The sequence below is a fragment of the Mesoplodon densirostris genome, chromosome X (genome assembly GCF_025265405.1).
Source record: "Mesoplodon densirostris isolate mMesDen1 chromosome X, mMesDen1 primary haplotype, whole genome shotgun sequence".
Taxonomy (NCBI): domain Eukaryota; kingdom Metazoa; phylum Chordata; class Mammalia; order Artiodactyla; family Ziphiidae; genus Mesoplodon; species Mesoplodon densirostris.
In genome coordinates, this window is record NC_082681.1 from 51,451,241 (window position 1) to 51,479,188 (window position 27,948).

The following is a 27,948-nucleotide window of genomic DNA, read 5'->3' on the forward strand; positions in this document are numbered from 1 at the left end:
GTCTGTGTCTTTATTCCCATCTTACCCCTAGGTTCTTCATGACATTTTTTTTCCTTAGATTCCATATATATATGTTAGCATACGGTGTTTATTTTTCTCTTTCTGACTTACTTCACTCTGTATGACAGACTCTAGGTCCACCAACATCACTACAAATAACTCAATTTCATTTCTTTTTATGGCTGAGTAATATTCCATTGTATATATGTGCCACATCTTCTTTATCCATTCATCCGATTATGGACACTTAGGTTGCTTCCATCTCCTGGCTATTGTAAATAGAGCTGCAATGAACATTTTGGTACGTGACTCTTTTTGAATTATGGTTTTCTCACAGGCCCGCGTACCGCAAAAAAAAAAAAAAAAAAAAAAAAAAAAACTAGTCTTACAAAATTCTTAAAGAAACCTAATAACACAAAAATGCAAAATATGAAACGTTTAACCTGTCTAAGTTAAACCTATTTGGTGTTAGAATAAGACAAAATGCTAAGAAAAAATTAACCCTTATTAATGTCAAGGAAAAATCTGAAGTCCAGGGTAAAAAGAGCTAATGCAGTTATTAGTCAATATGTCTCAATATGTCTACTCTTATGTAAATGGCTGATAGGGGTAGGGTTTTTCAAGTGTAGGTCCCAGCCAGACTCAATTACTGTCTGACCCGTAGTCCCTAAGTCATAGGCCAAGAATCCTCAAGCTGAGGGAAGCTCAAGTCCTTTCCAAACACAAGGGAAGTGGATCTTTGAAGTCGGGAAGGGCAGAAATCAGAAGAATTGTACTCTAGCTCCCCATTCAGCTCAACACACTCATTTCCTCTTTGCACTAGCAGAGGCTAAGTAGCAGAGGTCGAATTCTTAATTCCTTGTAGTGGGGTAAACGTCCAGCAGGGGGAGATGGTAGGTTATCCTAGATTCAATAGTAATAAGGAATTCTAAACACAACCAATTTTTTTAAAGAGTTTTATTAGCAACTAATCAAGATGCTTTTTTTTTTTTTTTTTTTTTTGCGGTACCCAGGCCTCTCACTGTTGTGGCCTCTCCCGTTGTGGAGCACAGGCTCCGGACGCGCAGGCTCAGTGGCCATGGCTCACGGGCCTAGCCGCTCTGCGGCATGTGGGATCTTCCCAGACTGGGGCACGAACTGGTGTCCCCTGCATCGGCAGGCGGACTCTCAACCACTGCGCCACCAGGGAAGCCCCAACCATGAATTTTTTACACAGAGCATCTTAGAAACTCGGTTAAATAATTGAAATAAGGTTAACTTTTACAATTCTCACCTGAAATTAAATAGATTAATAAATTTTTCTTTACAATTATCCATATATAAACGTGAAAACTGGACTTCCCTGGTGGCTCAGTGGTTAAGAATCTGCCTGCAAATGCAGGGGACACAGGTTCAATGCCTGGTCCAGTAAGATCCCACATGCCACAGAGCAACTAAGCCTGTGCACCACAACTACTGAGCCTGCGCTCTAGAGCCCGCGAGCCGCAACTACTGAAGCCCACGCACCTAGAGCCTGTGCTCCACAACAAGAGAAGCCACGGCAATGAGAAGCCCGCGCACCACAACGAAGAGTAGCCCCCACTCTCTGCCACTAGAGAAAGACCACACGCAGCAATGAAGACCCTATGCAGCCAAAAATAAATAAATAAATAAATAAATTTTTTTAAAAAACGTGAAAATTTCCCATTTCTGTTTAAAATATCATTCACTCTGGCTGTATCCTCATTCAGAATAAGGAAAATTAACTAAATATTTTGTTAGAAATTCAGTTGCACTTTGTTTGAATACATCCATTATAGCTATATTATATTTTTATTTTTGGTAGAAAAATATGCAAATACCTCTAAAATTGATCAGAAACCTTTTTAAAGAGAAACAATATTACAATGATTTTTACCCACTATTTTATAACCTACTTCCTCTTGCCTATCTATACTTTAGAAAATTATGCCAGCCTATCTTTTTTCCTTAATGACCCTAAAATATCTCAAATAAACATGTAAATCTGGTATCTACCTTTAAAAATTCTTTAAAATGCTTGATGGCTGCACAATTACCACATAAAATTCTCTTTGCATATTCCTAATTTCCTAGACTGGAAGAGGACAAGGTATGATATAGAAGAGAAGCAAATAATGATTTTATGACTATAATTATTCCAAATTTGTTATTATACAGTTAAGATAATCATTATACAAACATGCGATCTTTAAGATTACTCATCTCATCCTTTTCCAAAACAGGAGTTCAAGCAGTTCTTATAAGTTTTTTAACGAGATTTAGTGATATAATTTAATAACATAAAATTCAGTGTTTTTTATTTTATTTACAGAGCTTAGAACACTTTTATCATTTTAGAAAGAAACCTCATACCCATTAGCAGTCACTTCCTGTCTTAGTCCTTTGGGGCTGCTATAACAGAATACCATAAACTGGGTAGCATATACACTACAGAAATTTATTTCTCACAGCTCTGGAGGCTGGGGAGTCCAAGATCAAGGTGCTGGCAGATTCAGTGTGTCTGGTGAAGACCAACTTCCTGGTTCATAGATAGCCATCTTCTTGCTATAACCTTACCTGATGAAAGAGGCAAGGAAGCCCTCTGGGACACTCAACCCATTCATAAGGGGTCCACTCTCCTGACCTAATCATCCCCAAAGGCCTCACCTCCAAATATCATCACATTGGAAATTCAGCATATGAATTTTGGGGGCACACAAACTTTCAGTCTATAGTACTCCCCATTACTTCCACCCTATCCCCGTCAGCCCCAGACAACCACTTAACTACTTTCTGTCTTTATTAATTTGCCTACTGTGGACATTTTCATGTAAATGGAACCATACAATATGTGCTCTTTTGTGACTGGCTTATTTCACTTTGTATAATGTTTTTGAGGTTTGTCCATATTATAACATGTATGACTTCATTCCTTTTTTTTATTTATTTTTTGCTAAACAGTATTCCATTATATGGAAATAGCATATTTTATTTATCCATTCATCAGTAGGACATTTGGGTTGATTCCACTTTGGGGCTATTATGAATAATGCTGCTATGAACACTTGTGTACAAGTTTTTGTGAGGACATGTTTTCATTTCTCTTGAGTATATATCCAGGAGTGGAATTACCATATCAGTCATGGATATGGAATACCATATTCCATATGGATGGAATACCATATTCCATATTCCATATGGAATACCATATTCCATATTACCATATCAGTCATGGATATGGAATACCATATCAGTCATATGGTATCTCTATGTTTAAAATTTTGAGGAGCTACCAAATTGTATCCCAAAGTGGCTACAACCATTTATAGCCCAGGCAGCAATGTATAAGTTTTAATTTCTCCACATCCTCACTTCTGTCTTTTTTATTATAGCCATCCTAAAGGGTGTGAGGTGGTATCTCACTATGGTTTTGATTGAATTTACCTAACGACTAATGATGTTGAGCACCTTTTCATGTTCTTATTACCCTTCTTTTCTGGGAAGAAATATTCAGATCCTTTGCCCATTTTTTAATTGAGTTGTCCTTATTAGTGAGTTGTGAGAGTTCTTTATGGACTCTGGATACAAGACATTTATCAGATATATGATTTGCAAATATTTTCTCCCATTCTGTGAATTTTCTCTTCACTTTCTTGGTGGTCTCATTTGAAGCACAAAGTTTTTAATCCTGATGAAGTTCATGAATTTTTTCTTTTATTGTTTGTGCTTTTGTTATCAGGGCTACAAAATCAATGACTAACTTAAGGTCATGAAGATTTACTCCAATGTTTTGTCTAGGAGTTTTATAGTTTTAGACATTACATTTAGGCTTCGTACCCACTTTAAGTTAATTTCTGTATTTGACGTGATAAACAATATAACCAGACTCTTGTGCATGGGGATATCCAGTTCTCCCAGCACCACTTTCTTTCCCCATTGAACTGTCTTGGCATCCTTGTTGAAAATCAAATTGACCCTAGATGAATGGGTTTATTTCTGGACTCTCGATTCTATTCCATTGATCTTTGTGTATCCTTATGCCAATACAACACTGTCTTGATTAGTGTAGCTTTGTAGTAAGCTTTGAAAGCGGGAAGTATGAGGCCTCCAATTTTGTTCTTCTTTTTCAGTATTGTTCTGGTTATTCATAGTACTTTTCATTTCCATTTGAATTTTAGGATCAGCTTATCAATTTCTGCAAAATGCCAGCTGGGGTTTTGATAGGGATTTCATTGAAACTGTAGATCAGTTTGGGGAGTATTACTATCTTAACAGTATTCAGTCTTCTGACCTATGATCATGGGACGTCTTTGCATTTATTAGATGTATTTTTACTTTCTTTAAACAACATTTTGGTATGGTGTATTACATTGATGTTAAGCCAACCTTGCACTACTGGGGTAAATCCCAGTTGGTCATGGATTATAATCCGTTTTATATGTTGCTGGATTTGCTTCGCTAGTATTTTCCCAAGCTTCTTGAATGTATAGAGTGTTTTTCATCAAATTTGGGGCATTATCAGCCATCATTTCTTTAAAGATTTTTTGTCCCTTTGTCTCCTCCTCTGGTATACCCATCATGAGTGTGTTTGTGTGCTTAACGCTGTACTACATTTTCATAAGGCTCTGTTCATTTTTCTTCACTGTTTTCAAGTCCAGCACTTCCATTTGGGGTGTGGTGTGTATGTATTCGATTCTTTACTGGTATTTTCTTTTTGATGAGTCATTGTCGTTACATATTCCTTTAATTATTGTTTTTATTAGTTTCTGCTTTATAACAAAGTGAATCAGTCATACATATACATCTGTTCCCACATCCCTTCCCTCATGCATCTCCCTCCCTCCCACCCTCCCCATCCCACCCCTCCAGGCGGGTCCTTTAATTATTTAAACATGGTTTAAGTTCTTTGAACACATTTATAATAGCTGCTTTGAAGTCCTTGTCCACCAAGTTCAATATTTGATCCCCCCTCAAAGGCAATTTGTCTTTTTTTTTTCCCTGAATATGGGTCACACTTCCCTATTTCTTTATTAATCTGAACAATTAGGTAATAATATTGTAACAGCACTGGATTGTCCCTGCTCCAGAGTCTTATAGCAACTTGGCTAGACTAATTCTGTGAAATCAGTTCCCCCATAGTGTGTAGCCTCTAATTTTCCTGCTTGGATTTTTTATTTTTCATCTTGACACCTGGTTCCTAAGGGTAATCCCTGGGTCAGTATAGTTTAGCAGTCATCCACTGATTGATTGGAGTTGTACTTAAGCCCCTGAGCCAATAAGGTTTTCATTTTTTGCTGTTTGACCTGTGTGGCTTAAAGACTGCTTTCACACTTCAGGGAGCTTACAAGTTTGTCTCACATTTAGTTAAGGACTAACAGTAAAGCAGTTTCCTCTCCAGTTGCTCCTGAGAAAGTGTGGCCTTAGGTATGTGGACACTCTTCCTTATCACCAGGCCTCCTTTGCTGGCTCTTTCTCTGGTCTGTTAAACTTCTGGCTGGTCTGCCTCTATTAGTATCATACCATGCTTTTGGCCTCCACTGATTGTTTGCTGATTTTTATTTTGGACAGTTCCTTTGAGGCACAAATTGCTCCACAATCCAAATAAAGTCAGGTCCCTCAGGCAGGGCCAGGGTGTTGCCAGCCTTTGAGGTTTTCTCTGACCCTGTAGGAACCTCTATATTATGGAACAGTATCTGGGGGAGATAGGAGCTGCCACATGGCTGCCAAGCTCACTGTAGTACCTCTTCTGCAACGCAGAGTTGGGTGGGAAAATGGGTGTAACCTCTATCTCACATGTTAAAGACTCCTACTACTATTACTGAGTTTTGTAGATTTTGAATAAATGATTTTCAATTTGTTGCAAATCCCTTTATCATTCTCCAGAGACTTTGAATGACTGTTTTTGCTAATTTTGACCAATTAGGTAGATATTTTTCTGGGGAGAAGTTCCATTGAGCTTGACTATGCAGAAACTGACGATCAAGTTTGTGAATTTAACCTAGTCCACAAAACTGATTACAAATAGACAAAGGATTCAGTTCTATTTTTTTAAAATTCACATCTAATTAAACAATTATATACTATCTTCTTCCTCACTACCCCAGGTAATAGAAAGTTCACCTACAAATAGATACAAGGGGAAAGTACAGCATATTAAAAATTCAATCTTGTTCAATTTCATATGTGATATTAACTATGTTATTGTATCCAGGGCTGGAATACTCATAAATGCTTAGGATGTCAAACTATTAAGTAGGTGCTTATTCATTCATACTTTCAGCACTTTTCTCAGAAAGGCTCAGGAAACCTCTGTTCACACAGAAAGTAAAGTACAGAGAATGCACATTACTTCAGTAAGCCAATACCTCCTGGGATAGTCTTTAATTGCATTTCTGTAAGATATACTTTGATCAAATACAGCTTCCAAAGTAGGAAAAACTTCTATATCTCTTTTCCCCTTTGTGGGTTTTCAATGAAAATTCTACAAATTTTCTATCATTTCATATGCCAAACCTTTGAAAGACAGACATCAGAATCTAAATTTTACCAGAGAGAATCAAGAGGCAAAGTATTTAAGTGACTTCCAAGGTCGTATAATTCACTAATGATGAATGATGAACCTAAAACTAGAACCAATTGAAGGACTCCTTAACATCCAGCCTCCAGCTCTGTGTACCAAATCTATTTAGATAAGCTAATATTCTTCCTGGCAAGCTGAAAAATGTTGCATTCCTGTTACATACTTTAAAATGGACTTTAATTCACATGTACTATTATGCTCCTTGGGAAGATATCCTCTTCTGAGTATTATAAAAATAAAGCACTAATGACTCTGGTCAACAGTATATTCTGTTAAACACGATTACGCATTGTCTTAGACAGATCAGGCTGCTATATAACAAAAATACCACAGACTGGGTGGCTTTAAAAAACAAATTTACTTCTCACAATTCTGAAGGCTAAAAGTCCAAGATCAGGGTGCCAGCATGGGTCCTCTTCCTAGCTTGTAGACAGCTGCCTTCTTGCTGGATCTTCACACAGTGGAGAGAAAGATCATATCTCTCTTGTCTTGTCTTATAAAGGCACTAATCCCATTAATGGAAGTTCCATCCTCACAATTTAATTACCTCTCAAAGGCCCCATCTCCAAACACCATCACATTGGGTGTTAGGGCTTCAACATATGAATCTGAGGGACACAAACATTCAGTCCAAAGCAACCATCTTTAATAGAAACAGATTTTTTTTACATGACAGAAACAGAGGCTCTCTATATTAAAAAGCCTAATAATTTAAACAAAGTGAAAAGTAGTATCAACTGAAAAAAATCTTAAAAATACAATACCAATTTTAGAGAATAATTTTTCTTCTATCTAGTAAACCATTTTTTGATTAAAAATGTATCTGATATAAAGAGAATTTCTACTATGTTAATAAAAGTTATGTGAGGCACCATAGACTTACCTACTTTTCTCTCCAGATTGTCCCCAAGACCAAAGGAGAAGTTATGATAAAAAGAAAAATAAAATGTTAGAAATCTAATAGCAGTGTTATTATTGAATATTAAGTCAATATTTAAAACATCAACAATTTTACACAAATACTGGGTAAACAAAGTGTTCTTTTTGTACAATTGGGAAAATAAACCACATTTTCTATTTCTTTTCTTTTCTAGACTTGTTTGGTACTGAAACAAAATAGCTATTCTTATTTAAATTTTGTTTTTCTTTGCCATGAAGATTCTTCAAAAAAGACTTTTCAAATAACTAGATTTGGCATACTTGCATAGCTGTATATCTAATCTTAAGTGGGTTAAAAATTGATCAAGAGAAGAATATGGTCAAAAAGGTACCCAGGGAATCATTATTGAATAAAAAGGCAAACTAAAGGAGAAAATTTTTTTTTCCCAGAATATAAACTTAAGTTTAGAAAAGTTTCTTCCATGATCTGAAGATTGTTACTGGTTAAATTTCCAAAAAAACTAACCAAACCCCTTCTCACAATTTAAAGTTCTACATGATCTTAAGGATCAAAATACCATGTTCTGAAAAACAATATGGGAAGTTATTTGGAGTACAAACTTAAAAACAAAAGAGAATTCTCTAAATAGTTACCCATTGGGGAAGCTATCAGATTTACTTCAAAGCAGCTAAAGCTTCTTTTATCCAGGTATATAGGCTACATTCCACACCATTAAATAACCCTTCCTTTTTGAAACACTTTCTGTACTTGGCTTCCAGCACACCAGTCTCCTGACTTTTCTTTAAGCTCACTGGTGGGTCCTTCTCAGTCTTTTGCTGGTTCCTCCTCTTCTCCTCTACTTCTTAACATTGGCATACTCCAGGGCTCAGTTCTTTGCCATTTTCGTTTCAAGCTGTGCTAAGTGATCTCATCCAATGTCGTGGCTATTCAGTAAAGATTCCCAAATCAATTTTGTCAGTACCAAACTGTACCCTGAACTCTAGATTTGGATAGCCAACTGCCTATTTAGCATCTCCAAACTAACATGACTGAAAAAGAACTCGTTATTCCACATTCCTCCAAATCTGTCCATCTCTCTGTTCCAGAATTCACCCAGCTACTGTTAAAAACCTAGGAGTCATCCTTTACTCCTCCCTTTCTCTCTCCTCATATCCAAGCTATCAGCAGATCCTATCTTCTTTACCTTTAGAGCTTGCGTCCAGTATCTAACTACCACCCCCCCACTCTCCATCATCCACCACACTAGTCTAAGACTCTTGCCTGGAACACTGTAATAACCTAACTGGTCTCTCTGCTTTCACCCTTAATCCTCTTCAGTCTAACCTTCACACTGCAGTTCCATACAGGTAAGTAAAATGATGCCACTCCTCTGCTCTCAGTCCTTCTAATGGCTTCACATTACGTATCCATCAGGCTATAAGGATCTTCATGAACTACTCTCTGGCTTTCTCCCCTATTTCTTTTCTTACCATGTTTCTCCCTTAATCACTATGTTGTAACCTTAATGGCCTCTGCTATTCCTCAAACACACCAAGTAAGTTAACATTTTTAAGCCTTTTTACTTGCCTTTACCTCTTCCCGGAATGCTCTTTCCCCAAATATTCACATGGTTCATACACTTATTTCATTAGGGCCTCTGCATATGTCACCTCTTCAAACAGGCCTTCCCTAACCATCTTATCTAAAGTAGCAACCCCCTCAAACATGTATATCTTTTTATGTATAATTTGGTGGAAGGCAGAGTCTGATGATGAAGTCATTATTCCCTAGTGGACTAAAGAATCTAGATCCTGAAAAATAAAATTAGCCACATTGAGGCTCTCTCTCCTGAGCCATGGATAGAAAGACAATCCAAGCACTCCCTAAGGATGGCAGTGTATTGGTGATGAGTATGGAAACTCAAGTGGAGCCACTTGGCCTCTCTACCAGTGAGGAAAGAATTTAGTCCCATACGCTCAGTTTGTTTCTGTCCCTATTCCTTGCTTTTTCACCTGATATTGTACGTTTGTTTACATCTGTATTATCTGTATTCTCCAATGGAATGCAGTAAATTCCACAAAAGCAGACACTGTATAACCAGCACACAGAAGAATACATGGTATATGGCAAGCTCAATAAATAAGTATTAAATCAAAAATGAATGAAAAAAAATGAATGAATAAATAGTATTTCTAGTTTGAACACCATCCAATAATATAGTTTAGGGTTCTGTTTTGCTTTAAAAGGAAAAAAAAAAGAGCCACAATGTGCACTTAAAAATAAAAATAGGGCTTCCCTGGTGGCGCAGTGGTTGAGAGTCCGCCTGCCGATGCAGGGGACACGGGTTCATGCCCCAGTCTGGGAGGATCCCACATGCCACGGAGAGGCTAGACCTGTGAGCCATGGCCGCTGAGCCTGCATGTCTGGAGCCTGTGCTCCGCAACGGGAGAGGCCACAACAGTGAGAGGCCCGCGTACCACACATGCAAAAAATAATAAATAAATAAATAAATAAATAAATAAAAATAAATTCAGCTTGATTTCTTTCAAATGATACAAATTTTATTAAAAGAGGGAGAGTTATTCAGTAGCGCTGAAGCAAAATTTTGTAGTCAATTTCCAGCAAGATACTCTAGCTATTATACAATTTTTAAAAGCTTCAGAATTATTCCTGAAAATAGTTACAGTTAGTTTATTTGGACCTAAACACTCAAAAATGGGATATATACATACACATACATGTGCGCACACACAAAATAGAGCGGTTTTGTGAAATCAAACTGGTATAAATAGGAACGTAGATTATCCCACAATCCTCTTCCCTTCCTTATCTCATCAAATTGCTATCAGTGCAGGCCCAGAAATCTACCAACTACTTAGAGCCACCTTTTAGAGCTAGAAATGTATCCTCTTAACTTGGTGTTGGTGTGGCTGTTCACAATAAGAAAAATGGCAATATCCACAGAGGTTTTACAGAGGCAGCTGAGTATTTTGCATGAATATGTCTGTAGCTTAAATGCCACCATATATTATTTACCTGCTCTCTTCCATCAAAAATGCAGCTCATAGTTCACAAGAATGTGAAAAATCCCACCACATAACAGATATGTCTCTTTATGTATAATTTGGTGGAAGGCAGAGCATGATGATGAAGTCATTTTTCACTAATGAGCTAAAGAATCTAGATCCTGAAAAATAAAATTAGCCACATTGAGGCTCTCCTGAGCCATGGATAGAAGGCCAGTCTAAGCACTCCCTGAGGATGGCCGTCTGTTGGTGAAATGAGTATGGAAACTCAAGTTGAGCCACTTGACCTCTCCAGCAACAAGGAAGGAATTTAGTCCCATATGCTCAGTTTGTTTCTGTCAATATTCATTTAATGTTGATCAGGTGGTTTATGCTCTCTGCTCAGGGGACAGAAGAACGATGAATACTGCTTCTTATGAAAAGTTTCAAGCCTTGTAACCCCTCTGAAAATAAATAGTCCAAATACCAGTTCCATTTCTTCCCCTGAAGGCACAGAAAAGGGAAAATTACTTATCAAATATTTCGTTTGCTTATTCTCTACCTCCTCTTCTTTGCCTAGGAAAAGTTCCCAGCATCCTGGATGCACATACCAAGAGTTAGCTCGAGTGGCCAGGTTTGTAACTGAAACTCAGTCACTAAGTAACAGTCAAACCGGAGAGTACCCGAAGTTTAAGGGCTAAATATTCCTTTTATTATATTGGCAAAAAATTCAGCTGTTCAAATGAACAAGTACTGTGAAATGGAAATGGGTCATCATTCCCGCACTCTAGGAATTTAACATCTAAAACAGACAACACAGACATTATTATATTACTTCCTATATTAAATATATACACAGCAGAGTTTCTATACTGAGACAATTGTGCTTGGCTTTGTTAACTAAGATGCATTACAGTGACATTTTGACTACATGCAAGTGTATTATAAAATAAGACGATGCACAGACACAACAGCAAGAGTCAAACTATGAATAGTTTTATCTATGTAGAGGGTATGTGCCAACGAAGTCACATAAAAGTCACTGGAATTAATTCAGAAGGCAAACACTTCACTTTGACTTTGTCTAGGCATCAGACTTGGGATTTGGGAAAAAGTAAAGGTATATACATTCTTCTGATGAAATGAAGCTTTATGAAATCCCTGAACATGATGAAAATAAATTTACTTACCCGAATAGAGCTCAAGTTTACTTTCCTTTCTCTTGGCCATTGCTTTCAAAACAAAAACAAAAAAGAAAATGGAGAGAAATGGGGATGAAAATATTTGGTTAGCAAAAATTACCAGAAAATTAAGATGGCTCTTCACTATCTGATTCATTTGCTATGTTCTATTCCTACCAACACTCTTGGATTCCTTTTGAATAAGCACGCACTATAACCTTCCATATTTCTCCCTAGAAGCACAAACAGAAAAAAAAATAAAATCACAGTGGATAAAGTGAGCACCATTTTGCTAATATTTGGCTTCATTTTTTAAAATTCTGTACTCTGCCACTGGGGTGGAGATGGAAGGTGGGCTTTTTCTGAAGAATATGATTTCCTGAATTGAGCTTTGAAGGATGAGGATGAAGCCTGGTGAGGTAGTCTGGGTACCCAGTAGATTCTGTGAATTTGTAATTCTTTATAAAAACTCAGAGCTAGGTGAGCTAGCTAGTTATTCCCCAGCTTTAACTATCACCTACTGTACTTCACTGAAGAGCCATCAATTCTAACAACTTTTTTAATGTATCACTAAGAAAAAACTCTGCCTATTAAACTACATATAAGACAATGCATTTTTAACACTTAGAAGTTTTTATTTTATAATGACTGAAAGAGTTTTAGATGTAGGCAGATTTTGATCATATATCATTTTTACAAACATGAAATGGTAAATATAAACAAAATTAAGTGGTGAAAGTATTTCTAAAACTTCACATTCAGAGTCCAACTCTTGTGAATTACTTTTCTACTCAAGCGTTGTGGATATCTATGTTTTTTCACACAATATCATCCTTTGTGCCAGAGTGTTGATTATGTAGCATTTCTTAAAGGAATTAATAAAGGCTATGGTGCTTGGGTCTCAATTGCATAAATCTAACCTACTTTTGGCCCTTACTTCAAGGAAAGTCCATAACATATATGGTTCACCAGTTCCCTCCCTTCTTCTTCCAAGTCATTTGGTTTTGAGACCTTAAAACAGTGCTCCAGCATCATCTCCAATCTTTTCCCCATGCTGCTGACATCCAATCTGCAAGGTCTGATTCTGGCAATCTGCCTGCACACACTCAAAAACAGCAAATGACAACTATATCATGATTGCTGCCTGGATGACAACGATCACAAGATGCATCTTGATCTCTGAGAAGTTATAAGAAGTGGGAAAAATGTGTGTTTTTGAAACAGATGAAGTATAGTCCATGCTGATGAATTCCATATTGATTTCTCTCATTCCAACCACTCTCTTGAGTTCTAAGCCCCTATTTCAAACTGCCTACTTACACTTCTTCTTGGATATCTAACAGGCATCTCAAACTTAAGTACGTCAAAACGAAACTTGATTCTCAACTTGTCCTCCACAAAAAACAAAATAACCTATCCCGTTCTTCTATCAGTGTTCCTCTTATTAATAAATGGAACCACGATCAACCCCCTTGCTCAATTCAAAAAACTCAAAAGTCCTTTCCTTTTTCTCATTCCCACTTCTGATCAAGCCATCAGGCCCTGTCTGCTCTATCTCTGCAGTACATCTCCAATCAGTACACTTCTATGCATCTTCACTGCCACCACTTGCATACAAATCACTATCAATCTATTTTGTCTAGACCAAGAGCCTCCTAATTGGTGCCTCTGCTTCCACTCAGGCCTCCTCTTATAACTCTATCCTCCACTAAAAAGCCAAAGTGATCTCCACTAAACATCAACTCAAACCATACTACAACCCTGCTTAAAAATATTTCACTAAAGACCCTGAATAGCCAAAGCAGTCTTGAGGGAAAAAAAAAGGGATCTGGAGGAATCAGACTCCCTGACTTCAGACTATACTATAAAGCTACAGTAAACAAGACAATATGGTACTAGTACAAAAACAGAAACATAGATCAATGGAACAAGACAGAAAGCCCAGAGATAAACCCATGCACCTATGGTCAACTAATCTATGACAAAGGAGGCAAGGATATACAATGGAGAAAAGACAGTCTCTTCAATAAGTGGTGCTGGGAAAACAGGACAGCTACATGTAAAAGAATGAAATTAGAACACTCCCTAACACCATACACAAAAATAAACTCAAAATGGATTACAGACCTAAATGTAAGACCGGACACATAAAACTCTTAGAGGAAAACATAGGAAGAACACTCTTTGACATAAATCACAGTAAGATCTTTTTTGATCCACCTCCTAGAGTAATGGAAATAAAAACAAAAATAAACATATGGAACCTAATAAAACTTCAAAGCTTTTGCACAGCAAAGGAAACCATAAACAAGACCAAAAGACAACCCTCAGAATGGGAGAAAATATTTGCAAACGAATCAATGGACAAAGGATTAATCTCCAAAATATATAAACAGCTCATGCAGCTCAATATTAAAAAAACAAACAACCCAATCCAAAACTGGGCAGAAGACCTAAATAGACATTTCTCCAAAGAAGATATACAGATTGCCAACAAACACATGAAAGAATGCTCAACATCATTAATCATTAGAGAAATGCAAATCAAAACTACAATGAGATATCATCTCACACCGGTTAGAATGGCCATCATCAAAAAATCTACAAACAATAAATGCTGGAGAGGGTGTGGAGAAAAGGGAACACTCTTGCACTGCTGGTGGGAATGTAAATTGATACAGCCACTATGGAGAACAGTATGGAGGTTCCTAAAAAAACTACAAATAGAACTACCATACGACCAAGCAATCCCACTCCTGGGCATATACCCTGAGAAAACCATAATTCAAAAAGAGTCATTTACCGAAATGTTCATTGCAGCTCTATTTACAATAGCCAGGAGATGGAAGCAACCTAAGTGTCCATCATAGGATGAATGGATAAAGAAGATGTGGCACATATATACAATGAACTATTACTCAGCCATAAAAAGAAACAAAATTGAGTTATTTGTAGTGAGGTTGGTGGACCTAGAGTCTGTCATACAGAGTGAAGTAAGTCAGAAAGAGAAAAACAAACACCGTATGCTAACACATATATATGGAATCTAAGAAAAAAAAAAGGTCATGAAGAACCTAGGGGTAAGATGGGAAAAAAGACACAGACCTACTAGAGACTGGACTTGAGGATATGGGGGTGAGGGGTAAGCTGTGACGGGGTGGGAGAGTGGCATGGACATATATACACTACTGGGAGTGAGGTGGATAGCTGGTGGGAGGCAGCCACATGGCATGGGGAGATCAGCTCTGTGCTTTGTGACCGCCTGGGGGGGTGGGATAGGGAGGGTGGGAGGGAGGGAGACGCAGGAGGGAGGAGATATGGGAACGTATGTATATGTATGGCTGATTCACTTTGTTATAAAGCAGAAACTAACACACCATTGTGAAGCAATTATACTCCAATAAAGATGTTAAAAATAAATAAATAAATAAATTTTAAAAAAAGAATTAAACAATAACCAAAAAAAAAGAAATAAAAAGTATTATCAAAACAAAAAGGTCCTACTGTACAGCACAGGAAACTATATTCAATATCTTGTAATATACCATAATGGAAAAGGAAAGAAATTTTTATTAAAAAAAAAGTATTATCAAGAAATTACATAACTGGTATAAAATATAGAAATTTTAGAAAAATAAACGTTGAGAGTGACTCAAGAAGAAATAGAATATCTGAATAGACCTATAATAAGAAAAGAGGTTGAATAGGAATTTAAAACCTTCCCATTAAAAAAAGCTCATGACCAGATGGCTTCATGGTAAAATTTACCAAATATTTAAAGAAGAATTAATGCCAATCCTTCACAAACTCTTCCAAAGAACAGGAGAGAGAATACTTCCCAACTTATTTTTTGAGGCCAGAATTAACCTGAAACCAAAACCAGACAGACATCATGAGGAGAAAACAACATCCCTTATCCTCCACAATCTACTGAAAGACCAAATCTGCAGGAAATTATGCTAGGTGAAATAAGCCAAACACAGAAGGGCAAATACTACAAGATACCACTTATATGATGAATCTGAAATAATCAAACTCATAGAAGCAGAGAGTAGACTGGTCATTGCCAGGGGCTGGGGGGAGAAGGAAATGAGGCATTAAAAAAAAAAGCACAAGTGATAAAAGAAAAAATTAATAGAGTTCATCAAAATTTAAAACTTCTGTGCTTCAAAAGATACCAACCAAAAAATGAGAAGACACCCCAAAGAACAGGAGAAAACTTTTCAAATCATATATCTGATAAGCAACTTGAATCTAGAATATAGACATGAGTCTCATAAGCCATTAAGACAAATAACCTAATTTAAAAATGGGCAAAGGGGGCCTCCCTGGTGGCGCAGTGGTTGAGAGTCCGCATGCCGATGCAGGGGATACGGGTTCGTGCCCCGGTCTGGGAGGATCCCATATGCCGCGGAGCGGCTGGGCCCGTGAGCCATGGCCGCTGAGCCTGCGCGTCCGGAGCCTGTGCTCCGCAACGGGAGAGGCCACAACAGTGAGAGGCCCGCGTACGGCAAAAAAAAAAAAAAAAAAAAAAAAAAAAATGGGCAAAGGACTGTTGGTGGGAATGTAAATTGATACAGCCACTATGGAGGTTCCTTAAAATAGATAGTTCTAAAAATAGAACTACCATATGACCCAGCAATCCCCGTACTGGGCATATACCCTGAGGAAACCATAATTCAAAAAGAGACATGTACCACAATGTTCATTGCAGCACTATTTACAATAGCCAGGACGTAGAAGCAACCTAAGTGTCCATCGACTGATGAATGGATAAAGAAGATGTGGCACATATATACAATGGAATATTACTCAGCCATAAAAAGAAACGAAATTGAGTTATTTGTAGTGAGGTGGATGGACCTAGAGTCTGTCATACAGAGTGAAGTAAGTCAGAAAGACAAAAACAAATACCGTATGCTAATACATATATATGGAATCTAAAAAAAAAAATAGTTCTGAAGAACCTAGGGGCAGGACAGGAATAAAGACACAGACATTGGGCTTCCCTGGTGGCGCAGTGGTTCAGAGTCCGCCTGCCGATGCAGGGGACGTGGGTTCATGCCCCGGTCTGGGAAGATCCCACATGCCGCGGAGCAGCTGGGCCCGTGAGCCATGGCCACTGAGCCTTCGCTTCCAGAGCCTGCGCTCCGCAACGGGAGAGGCCACAACAGTGAGAGGCCCGCGTACCGCAAAAAAAAAAAAAAAAAAAGACACAGACATTGATTGACATGTATACACTGATGTGTATAAAATTGATGACTAATAACGACGTGCTGTATAAAAAAATAAATAAAATTCAAAAATTCAAAAAAATGAAAAAAAGACACAGACGTAGAGAATGGACTTGAGGACACGGGAAGGGGGAAGGGTAAGTTGGGACAAAGTGAGAGAATGGCATGGACCTATATACACTACCAAATGTATAACAGCTAGTGGGAAGCAGCTGCATAGCACAGGGAGATCAGCTCAGTGTTTTGTGACCACCTAGAGGGGTGGGATAGGGAGGGTGGGAGGGAGATTCAAGAGGGAGGAGATATGGGGATGTATGTATGTGTATAGCTGATTCACTTTGTTACACAGCAGAAACTAACACACCATTGTATAGCAGTTATACTCCAATAAACATGTTTAAAAAAAAAAAACAGATCCTGGATATCACCCCAGTTAGTAAATCAAAATGTCAGGGTGGAAGCAATCAAGGATGTATACTTTTGAAAAGCAGCCCGGGTACTTCTGCTGCTGAGTCAGGGTAGAATCCCTGCTCAAGCCGTATAATTCTGCTTAAATTCCTCAAACATAGCATGCTCTAACATAGGGGTCCACAAACCACATCCAGTCCAATGCCTGTTTTTGTAAATAAACTGTTGTGGAACACAACTATGCCCGTTTGTTTACTCATTGTCTATAGCCACTTTCACGCTTCAACAGCAAGGTTGAGCAATCTTGACAGAGACCATGTGGCCTACAAAGCCTGAAATATTTACAGTCTGGCCCTCCATAGAAAAAGTTTGCTGTCCCCCATTCTAGCTTTACACTTTTTCTCAAATACTGCTCCTGTCTTGACAAGCTCATACTCATCCTTCAAAACTCCAATTAGCATCACTTCTGTAAAGCCTGAACTGGCATTCCAGAAGCCCCCCTGTATATTTTCATCATTCTCTGTACTTTCCCTATATTATTCATCATTCTTTATTGTAAGATGTCTGTTTAATGACTGCCTCCCTGACTAGATTCCAAGCTCTATGAGGGCAGTACTCAGATGTGTCTTGTTCACCACAGTGCCTGGTTCTTACATGAATATATTAAACATTTACTCAATGAATATCTCCCCCGTTCTATACACTTTTTCATTTTGTTACATTTCTCAGTGTTCCAGTCTGTTCAGGGAATTCTGAATCCAGATTCTATCAGTGTATTTGTAATCCCATCCTGTTGTGTCATCCACACATATGATATGCACACCATTTGAGTTCTCTGAGTCACTGATAATGTTGAAAATGACAGGGCTGGTGTAAAGTCCTGAGAAGACCCCCTTGCTTACATACTGATATCAACCCATTAAATCAGCAGTCTTTGGCTAAGACTCCAACTCTAATTATAACATCATCTAGCCCACATTTTCCATCTTGCCTAGAAGGATTTCACTAAAGCTTCAACTTCTCTGTACCCTTTTCTTACCTAGCACCACCTCTACCCAGGTAGAACTGAACTAATATTCACTCCCCCATCTTTCTCACAATTGTATCTCTTCTCACTTCACCTAACTGTATTGCAGTAATGTTCACAAATTTGTCTCTGCCACAAGCCCAAGCTCTTTGTGGGTAGAAACTAATTACTTAAGTTAACTTTGAATCCCCAGAGCCTAGCACAATGCCCAGAAGTTAGCTGATACTCAAAAAGTATGACTGAACACATGTCTTGCAATTCAGACACGCTAAATTTATGGCATTTCCTATTTCTGCCATCATAGTATTCTTATAGAAAATCTAAAAATCATTTAAATACTCTTACCTGTAGCAGAAAGAAAAGAGCATAACCCAAAAGAGCAGGATGATGGACTAAATTTAAACTGTTTTTGTACTCTGCTACTGAAGCTTTTGCTAAGACTTTGGGGTCAATATATAATCCTTTCTGGAAGGGTTTGGATGTCCACAGGCAACCAACCGTGGCTGTCAAATAGTGATTAAATTCTTGATAGGTCTTGCTGCTGAAGCTGAACTCTGATTTTGTCTATTGGGAAAGAAAAAAAATTGTCATTATCACCTATTCTCCCTTACCTTCTTATTCCCAACAGATCATATATCTCTACACTCAATTTTTAAACAATGGTGATTTAAAACAGAGATTCATCATCCATACCTTTCGTACCAACCCATTTTTCTTTGCAGCAGTCAAATTTTTACGATACCTAAAGACAGAACAAAGAGAACTTTTACCATTAAATGCCTTTGATATGTAAACATAAACAAAAGTTTACATTTTAAATGTAAATATATGCACATACACAAATACCCAGCTGTCTATTTATGTTTTTTTTTTCCTTTTGTGGTACATTTTCCTCAAAGAATAAAAATTAATAGAGGCTCAAATATATTGAGTTGTACATTTAGGATAAATACTTGTAAATTTAAGATATGCATTTAGGATATGACTCTGTAAATTATACTTCAATAAAAAAGGAAATGCTTTTAATGTTTCACTGTTAAAAATTAACAGAGGCTCAAAAGCAGTCACTGATACAAAACATATTATAAAACATATTTTCCTAATGTGGAAAAAAAGGTGCAGTAGAAAGGATAAAGGGAAAACTTAGAGATGTAATCTTTTCTTTCCTGAGAACTATTCTAAGTAGCTTTTCAACATTTTAACCTTGGCATAGTCTCATAAGTTACGCCAAAAGGGTCTACACTTATGGGCTAAAAAGAGCAATTTCAGTCCATAAGTGAAAAAATTAGAAGAGATCAGAAATAATACTTACAGTTTCATATAATTGGTAATAGCTCCCCTTATCTCCCAGAAAATGTTCTTTTTACCAGAGAAGCTATGTAGACTTAAACCAGTTGTCAGTAAATGACTAATTATTCTTTGAGATACAGCAATGAGAATTAACAATGCTGAGTGCAACGGTACCACTGCACAAAAGATCCTTAACTGTGAATTCTTTGAATCCATATCCCCCACAGTGACATTTTAAAAACACAGTTAAAATAGTCCCATGTTGGAAGGTCATTCCTGAAAGAAAGCCATGTTTCCTTTTTCCAAAGGTCCTGGCAGAAAATGGATAACAGTTTTATTGTATTTAATATTTCACTGTATTATATACAATAAACTTATTGTAGTATATTCATAAATTATTGTATAGCTGGAAAATGAAGATGGAATTATGATGTATTAATTCATAAAATGGTAAAAAGGCTTTGTACCTGTCCATAATGTAACAGAGCTGGTTCAGGATACTGGAATCCAGGCTGAGGAGTGCGGGATAGAAGACCCCAGGAGGAAACAACACCACCAATGGAAGGTTATAATTTATATATATGTCACACACCTTTTGGGAAGAATGACAACACCAGTATATAAATTATTCCTCAGAACTCCTCAACCAACTTCACTCAAAGAATCACCACTAGAGAATAAGCAATAATATAACATCAGGTTTGTTGGGCCTGCCTGATTCATAAATAGAATACGTAGCCACAACCTGCTTAAAAATGTACCTCACCAAACAGCAACCTTACAATAGAGGATTATTTCTGCAAGGTAGTTATTAAAATCTTTTATTTTTTTCTGGGGAGAGATCTTAGAGTTAGGGAGAAAGGGGAAGGGAGCATTTCTTTCTTCTTAAGTCCTATAAATACTGAATTATCATATTAGTTAGCTGTCAACCTGGAAAACAAAGGAGCATGCTTCCAAGCAAATATAACACAAGACAACTAGGTATCAATGAAGGGAAGAAGCCAGGAAAACTGAGATTAGTGGGTACTTCCTGGATAATAGTTCTGTCTAGGTTGAATACTATAAAACAATAGAAGAGGACCAGAATCATAGGTACTGGGAGAAATAAGGCAGTTGAAGGGTGAGGGTGGAGAGCTAAAGAAATAAAAGGTATTTTTGTTTTTTTACCAGGGGTTGGAAATGTACCATGGATGAGCAAAAAGTGATACTAAAGACAGACTTCTGTCTAGGGCCAGCATTATTCAAGGGAACGTCTATTAAAGTGGTACCTGGACTTCAAAAAAAGCATTTGCTTTGCTCCTTTGTTTTATGCATGTCAACTATTCAGGCCAGAATACAATCATTAACTTCAAAATACATAGCCTATCTCAAGTATGCTAATAAGGTCATAGCCCAACTTAATAGCTGTGCATAGAATTTAAACAATAGACTAGTAAAGCAGACAGCCATCACAAAAATCTAAGTAGCGAAAATGGGATGTGTACTACCTTCTCATAGAAATCCAAAATAAAGTGCAGCAAGAAAGTACTGTTGTTTTCCAAGAGCATTGCAGTAGTGGACAGCCACCCTACATAGTGAATCAGTTTAGACACAGAGTTCATGGATCCACCTAAAGTTGTCTCTCTGCAATAAGAAACCAAGATCCATATTAGCAAAAGTCTTCACATTTTCCAGGCTAAAGCTGGATTAAATATACAGCAGAAAGTCGGTGGAAATTTCAGGAAACAATCAGTGCTCCAATGTATAATTCACATTTTTTAAAAACTGCAGTGGTTAATCATAAAACTATACAGCCCTCTAGGGAACCATTAAGATCAATTCAAAGAACATCCCTGAGCAACCACTCTACTAGTAAATACCAGAGAAAGAAAGGATTAAGCTCCAGACTTTAGATAATATCACCAATGTCCAGGGACCACAGCAGTCAGCAAATTAGTTTCTAAGTACACAAATCCAAACCCAGTTTTGCCTGAATTCCTGAACTAAAATGCTGTTAAAAATATTTTCACTTTAATCTAACTGGAATTCACTTCTAAAACTGAATGAGTAAAATTTTTGGCATCTTTCATTCTTCTAGTAAAAACCAGATCTAGATATTTTATATTCTTCCCAAATCAATGAACCATGTCTCTTTAAATTACACATGGGTATAATTGGTTCAATCCATCCATCTCCCCACCCCTCTCCTTCAATCCACTGTTGAGTGGATTAGGAAAAGACTGGGAAATGTGATTTCATAGCTTTACCCTCAGATCTAGGTAGCCAACAACGGTTATGCACAAGGAAAAAGGAATAGCATATAGTCTTAGAGCCTGAGATGATGATAACTCTACCATTACCCACCACCATGATGATTCTGTGCAAGAGCAAGCAGGGAAAGATTAAGAGACCGTTCAAATAGGTGGGCATACATACAGTCAGCCCATCACTTGCAAAACTGTACTTTATGATTTCTGGCAGCACCTGACAAATATGTCTGAAATAATTTGTACAATGATGATTGCTCAGGTAGCATCTTTGAAAGTGTTTCTCCACAGGACACTACTGGCATTTTGGATGACACAATTCGCCATTCAGGACTGCCTCCTACTCCCCACCCACTACAGAACGTTTAGCACCTCTGGCTCCTACCTACTAAAAGATGTTAGCACCCTCTTCCCAGTCACTGTGCCAAACAAAAATGCCCCCTGGAGAGCCACTGCTGAGAATGGTTTCCCACCCTTCTCTCCTTGTGATCTACAACTACAATTTACTCCTTCTTTGACAGTCATATGGCATATGGTCATATGATGGAGACATAGCATTACACTCATATCTCCAAGATAGAAAAATTATTGAGAACTTAAGAGCTATATTATATAATGCCAAGTAGTATTATGACAAGTAAAGTTACCTACAATTATGTCCATTTATTTGTTTTAAGAATTTTAGAAAGCAGAGCCCCTTTGTAAGTGCCCTCTCAAAATTTATGACACTAATTAAAAAGGATCCTAGGATTTTTAGAAAGAAAATATAGAAATTATAAAGCACCTGTATTAGGGTACCTAAGACTTACATTGCAAGTTGGCCAAAGATTATAAATGCAAACATACTATTCTTAATAGAATTGAGGTGTTTGGAGAGGTTAACTATTCAAACGAAATTTCTTTATGATAGTAGTTCTCAAACTTTAGCTTGCACCAAAATTATGGAAGCATTTGTTAAAACACAGATTACTGGGCTCTACCTCCAGAGTTTACTTCAGTAGGTCTAGGGTAGTACCTGAGAATTTGTATCTCTACAGGACCCCCGGAGATGCTGATGCTGCTGGTCCAGGGACCACACTTTGAGAAGCAATGCTTTACAAGATATTTTCACTACTCACTAATGCTCTATTTCCTTCTAAAAGTGATCAGATATACACGATATATGGAAGCACTGCAATAATGAATATGAAGAATTAAAAAGTTTCCAGGCAACTCCCAAGAAGCTTCTATTCTCCTAACAAAGTAGGAGATAACTAAACGGAAAAGAACATATAGAAAAATAGACCTGGGCTAATCTAACTAAGCCAACCACCAGCTACTTGTAGTTGGAGCTAAGGGCTCCTTATCTTATAAAGTAAGAATGTGACTGATAATACAGGGAATTTGAACATCCATTAGATATTTGAACATATTAAGAACTATTAATTTTTTAGGTGTTATACTGGTATCATTTTTCAACAGCTGAAATGATGTCTGGGTTTTGCTTAAAAAATATCTAGTACAAAGGAGGAGGAAAGTGAGGGGTGTTATAGATGAAAAAAAGTTAACCATGAGTTGGTAACTGTTGAAGCCGGGTGATGCGTACATAAGGGTAACAATTGTACTATTTTCTCTACTTTTGAATATGTTTGTAATTTTCTATAATATAAAAAAAAATAATGTTAAAAAAGAATACAGGAGAAGCAAAAGACTCTAGGTAGAAAGAGTCAAAAAAACCTGATCAGGCAGTTCCTTGAAATTCAGTCAGTCTTTTACTTTCACTTTGAGGTTTCACATTTAACAGTAATGAACATAATGGAAATTCAGGGCTCTTTTTTAATTACAAAGTGAAAATAAATTAACATATATAAGCAAAATACATCAGAGAAACATTAAAAAAAATCTGTACAGCAAAATTACAGATCTTCCTAGCCATCATCAAAATTGACTTCACATATAAGCAAGAATACATTTTATAAAATGAGCTAAACTGAATGGAAGTCAAAGTTGCAAGTTCTAACGTCAGCTGGCCAATGTTTTGCTATATTAACTCTTGCAAGTGACTCAGAGGCTTGGGGGTTGCTTTCTGACTTATAGAATAAAACTTAAAAAATTAACTTTCCTCACAGGATTGTGGGGAAGAGTGAAAAGTAACAAAAAACATTTTTTTAGAAAAGTACAATTAAGCATTTACATGAAGCAATTAGGTTTTATGCCACACTATTAAACTCCATATGCAAACAGTTTTGTAGAGATCAACTCTTATGGAGGGTTATAAGATAACTCACAGAGGACTGTTCACAGATTTCATGTGGATGTCCATAGAAAGCCACAACAGCCAATTCTGCAGTAGCTCTTTCAGACAGTGAAGAACACTACACTGTGGACACAAAACAAAAAAATCATCAGACATACCATAGTGCTGAGAACTAACAGACTAAACCAGAGGCTTAGAGGTGGAAGGGACTGTGGAGATAACCACATCCAATTCAGAACCCAATAGCTGCTGCTCCAACCTAATCAGTCACCAAGAGACAGATTAATGCAAGTACAAGTTTATTTTACCATTTTCTCTACAAGCCTGCCCCCAGCTTATCAGTGAGTAACAGACACTTGTTTCTCTAAATTACATTCATTCATAACATATATTACATCACCCACCCCTTATTATCTCCCCTCAGAGATCCTTTGAAGTTGCTACAAATAGGAGCTTCCCACCCTTTTCGCCTTGTGTCTACAACTGCAATTTACTCCTTTTGTTGGTCATAAAATTTATCTTCTGTGATTGTGGAAAACAAACAATCCTATAGTTTTTCCTTTGCTAGGCCTTGCCTTGATTTCCCAGGGACTCATTCACATACAAAAAATATAGTCTTGAAATAAGTGTGCCTGGAACACTTATAAGGATAAATCATAATATCTATAAATTTGAAAGCAATCCATACCATCCCAAAACCTAACACAGGAAACCTTTCTTAAATATCCTTAATAAATAATGGTCTAGATACTATTTATATTTGAGTATCTCCAGTGATAGAATGCTTACTGTTACTTCATAGCACAGTTCAATTAATATTTTTTTAGGGACTTCCCTGGTGGCACAGTGGTTAAGAATCCACCTGCCAATGCAGGGGACACGGGTTCGATCCCTGGTCCAGGAAGATCCCACATGCCGCAGGGCAACTAAGTCCGTGCACCTCAACTACTGAGCCTGCATTCTAGAGACTGCGGGACACAACTACTGAAGCCCAGGTGCCTAGAGCCCGTGCTCCTCAACAAGAGAAGCCACCGCAATGAGAAGCCCGCGCACCACAATGAAGAGTAGCCCCAGCTCACAGCAACTAGAGAAAGCCCATGTGCAGCAACGAAGACCCAACACAGCCAAAAATAGATAAATAAATAATTTTTAAAATATGTTTTTTTTTTAGAAATTGACACCTCACATTCAGGTTATAAATATGTTCAAGTTGAAAGCAACCTTGGAATCACCTAAAACAATCTTCTATTTTGGTGTCAATTTAACACTTGAAAAGATATTCGATATTACTATGACATATTCAGAAAATCTCCACTCACCTACTCTACCCCATCCAGCCTCCACATTAAAGGAAGGCATGAGATTCTTACGTTTATGAGAAGGGGGCATGGGCTTAAAACAAAAATGGTTGAGAAGCACAGCTCTACACTCCTAAGTTTTGGTCTCCAACTTCATCTGGGCTCTTAATGAAGCTCAATAATCCTTTTACTATATTTCTCTTCAATTAGCTGTCTCTCTCTCCCATTCTTTTTAATGGCTAAGCACATAACACCATCTTGAAGCCCCCTACTCAATTCTGTCCTACAATGCACTTCCTATTTTGAGAAATTTAACATTTTTAGGCACAAGTATTTCAATTTCTTGCTCTTTTTTCAAACTGTACAAATATATCTATATGTCCACCTATCTCTACGTCCTCATCCCCAATCTTAGAGAATAAGTAGTACCTCTCAACCTCTTACCACCCATTCAAGCAAATCCCTCTACCTAGTCTTAAACCAATACCTTCATGCTTTTTCTGAAACCCTGCACTGTCAATTATCCCTCATCTTTCCCCCATTTTCAACCTCTCCCTCTTCTCATCTGGCTCCTTGCATCCTATCTATAAACATGTGCAGGTTTTTCTCACTCTGGGGACAAAGAAAATTACAACCTTCCCTGATTCAAAGTCCCACTATAGCTCTCTCTCTCTCTCTCTACCTGTTCTTTTTAGCCAAACTTTTGGAAACACAGTCAATACTTATTGTCTTGTCTTCATTTCTCATCAACTCCTCAACCTCCACAATTTGGTTTTTACCCCCACACTCCACTGAACCTGCTCACAAAGGTAGCCAAGACCTCTGTATTATCAATTCCAAAAGAAACTTTTTTTTGGTCCATATCTTTCTGGACCCTCTTGAGATATGTAGCAACATTATCCCTTCACTCCTTCTTGATAGCCTGTATTCTCTCTGTTTCTTTGGCACTACTGTTCTCCTGGTTCTTTTCATACCTCTTGAAAAGGTTCCTTCATAGACACCTCCTTTTCAGTGAGAATTAAACAGTGAGTATTCCCCTGATTTCTGTCTTTGGCCTACTGTCTGTTTCCCTTCCTCTCCCCACCCCCCACTCTCAAATATAAATATATGCATGTGTGTATAAATGTATATATACTTATTAGGCTGGAACATATGAAACTGCCAGTTGTCAAACATCTTTGACCTATTAGGTTAAATCTATTCATATGGTTTAACCTAATATTTACAGATAAATAGAGCTCTAGATTGGTGGAATAAGAGAAGAAATAAAGAATAACTGAATAGAAGATCAGAAGAGAATCACAGAAAATTGCAAAATGAAGTCTCTGAAAATGTGTTATCTGGGAGAAGCAGTGTGTATTGTCATGTGAATGACATGACATGGTAAGGTAGAAAGTTACAAATAATATAAATAAAACTTGAATCCAAGTTAATGTGATAGGTAATTATAAAGTACCACTTGATTATGACAAACACTAACCAGGACAATATATTTTTCCTGTAAATGTGGCGAACAGTAAGTGATTTAAGGTGAAAAAAAGTTATAAAAGAAACATTCCTTATATTGTCACTCTTTTAGAAAAGGAATAACCATTCTATAAGAAAGTGGCTCTCAAACTTAGTCCTGGAAGCCACAGTGGTTTTTTTTTTTTTGGAGCACACCGCAAAACAGTAACAACTTTTAATTTTATTATATAAGGCTAGAACAATTTTATTAGCAGAAAATGACTATATTATAACACATAGTGGGTGCTCAATACACATTTGAGAAATGAATAAGTGTATCTACAGAATTATCAACCACAACAATCAAACTAAGTATGCTTAAGTTATTTCCCAGTTTGTTTTTATTAATACTCATTTGCCACCTGTTCATTCACTTTGTCATCTGTTACAGTTCAGGAAAATTACATGTAACAAAACCTTAAAAACAGAAGATTCTACACATTAACTTTGATTTGAATGATGCAGCACCTCAAGTCCAGGTCCAAGCAACTCCTGTTACAAAACACTGCTATAGTGTGGGTTTGAAACTGTGTACCACCAGCCACAGACTAATATTTCCTATTGAATCTAAGCAAGACAATTTTTTTTTACCTTGAAATAAATAGTTGATGTAAAGAAGAGCCGTGATAGGTGGTCAAAAAGAAGTGGTTTCACCTCTAAAAATAATAAAAAAAAGTTATTCAATCCTTTTAATTAATATTACATTGAATTAAATGACTCCAAATTTTCGTGATACATACCAGAGAAGCTACTAAAAGGAATCCAGCTCACAAGTTGAAGGAACTGTGATCGACAACAGAGGCCATCCCAGAGAGGAAGGCTCTTATACAGGAATGCTTCACAGGAATAAAACCCCTCCTGTAACACAAGTTGATAGTAAAACCTTGCATGGAACTCTTCAGTCATAATTACTCTTGAAACAACCAATTTACTTTGTGCTATAGTTGTTTTACCCTTAGACTAATGTTTTTTGTCATAAATATAATTAAAAGCCTTGGATTAGGTGCCAGACTTTCTCATAAAAAGGATCAGATGATTAATATTTGGATACATTACC

General features: G+C 37.2%; 1 protein-coding gene across 4 annotated transcripts in view; it reads right to left on the bottom strand.

The window, feature by feature from the left end:
* Positions 1-10,037: 10,037 nt before the first annotated feature.
* The window catches only part of CENPI (centromere protein I), a 52,691-nt gene continuing 34,780 nt past the window's right edge, over positions 10,038-27,948 (bottom strand). For 2 of the 4 annotated variants that reach the window (XM_060086786.1, XM_060086785.1), the window contains exons 13-21: positions 27,632-27,749; positions 27,483-27,547; positions 24,119-24,210; positions 21,093-21,228; positions 20,073-20,197; positions 19,009-19,057; positions 18,661-18,879; positions 11,656-11,697; positions 10,038-10,969 (exon numbers count right to left, since the gene is read on the bottom strand). In XM_060086786.1, coding sequence (XP_059942769.1) covers positions 10,868-10,969; positions 11,656-11,697; positions 18,661-18,879; positions 19,009-19,057; positions 20,073-20,197; positions 21,093-21,228; positions 24,119-24,210; positions 27,483-27,547; positions 27,632-27,749 — 948 coding nt within the window. In that variant the 3' untranslated portion in view covers positions 10,038-10,867. Of the gene's footprint in view, positions 10,970-11,655; positions 11,698-11,823; positions 11,880-18,660; positions 18,880-19,008; positions 19,058-20,072; positions 20,198-21,092; positions 21,229-24,118; positions 24,211-27,482; positions 27,548-27,631; positions 27,750-27,948 lie in introns of all 4 variants that reach the window. The other 2 variants (XM_060086787.1, XM_060086788.1) reach the window with 2 other exon arrangements.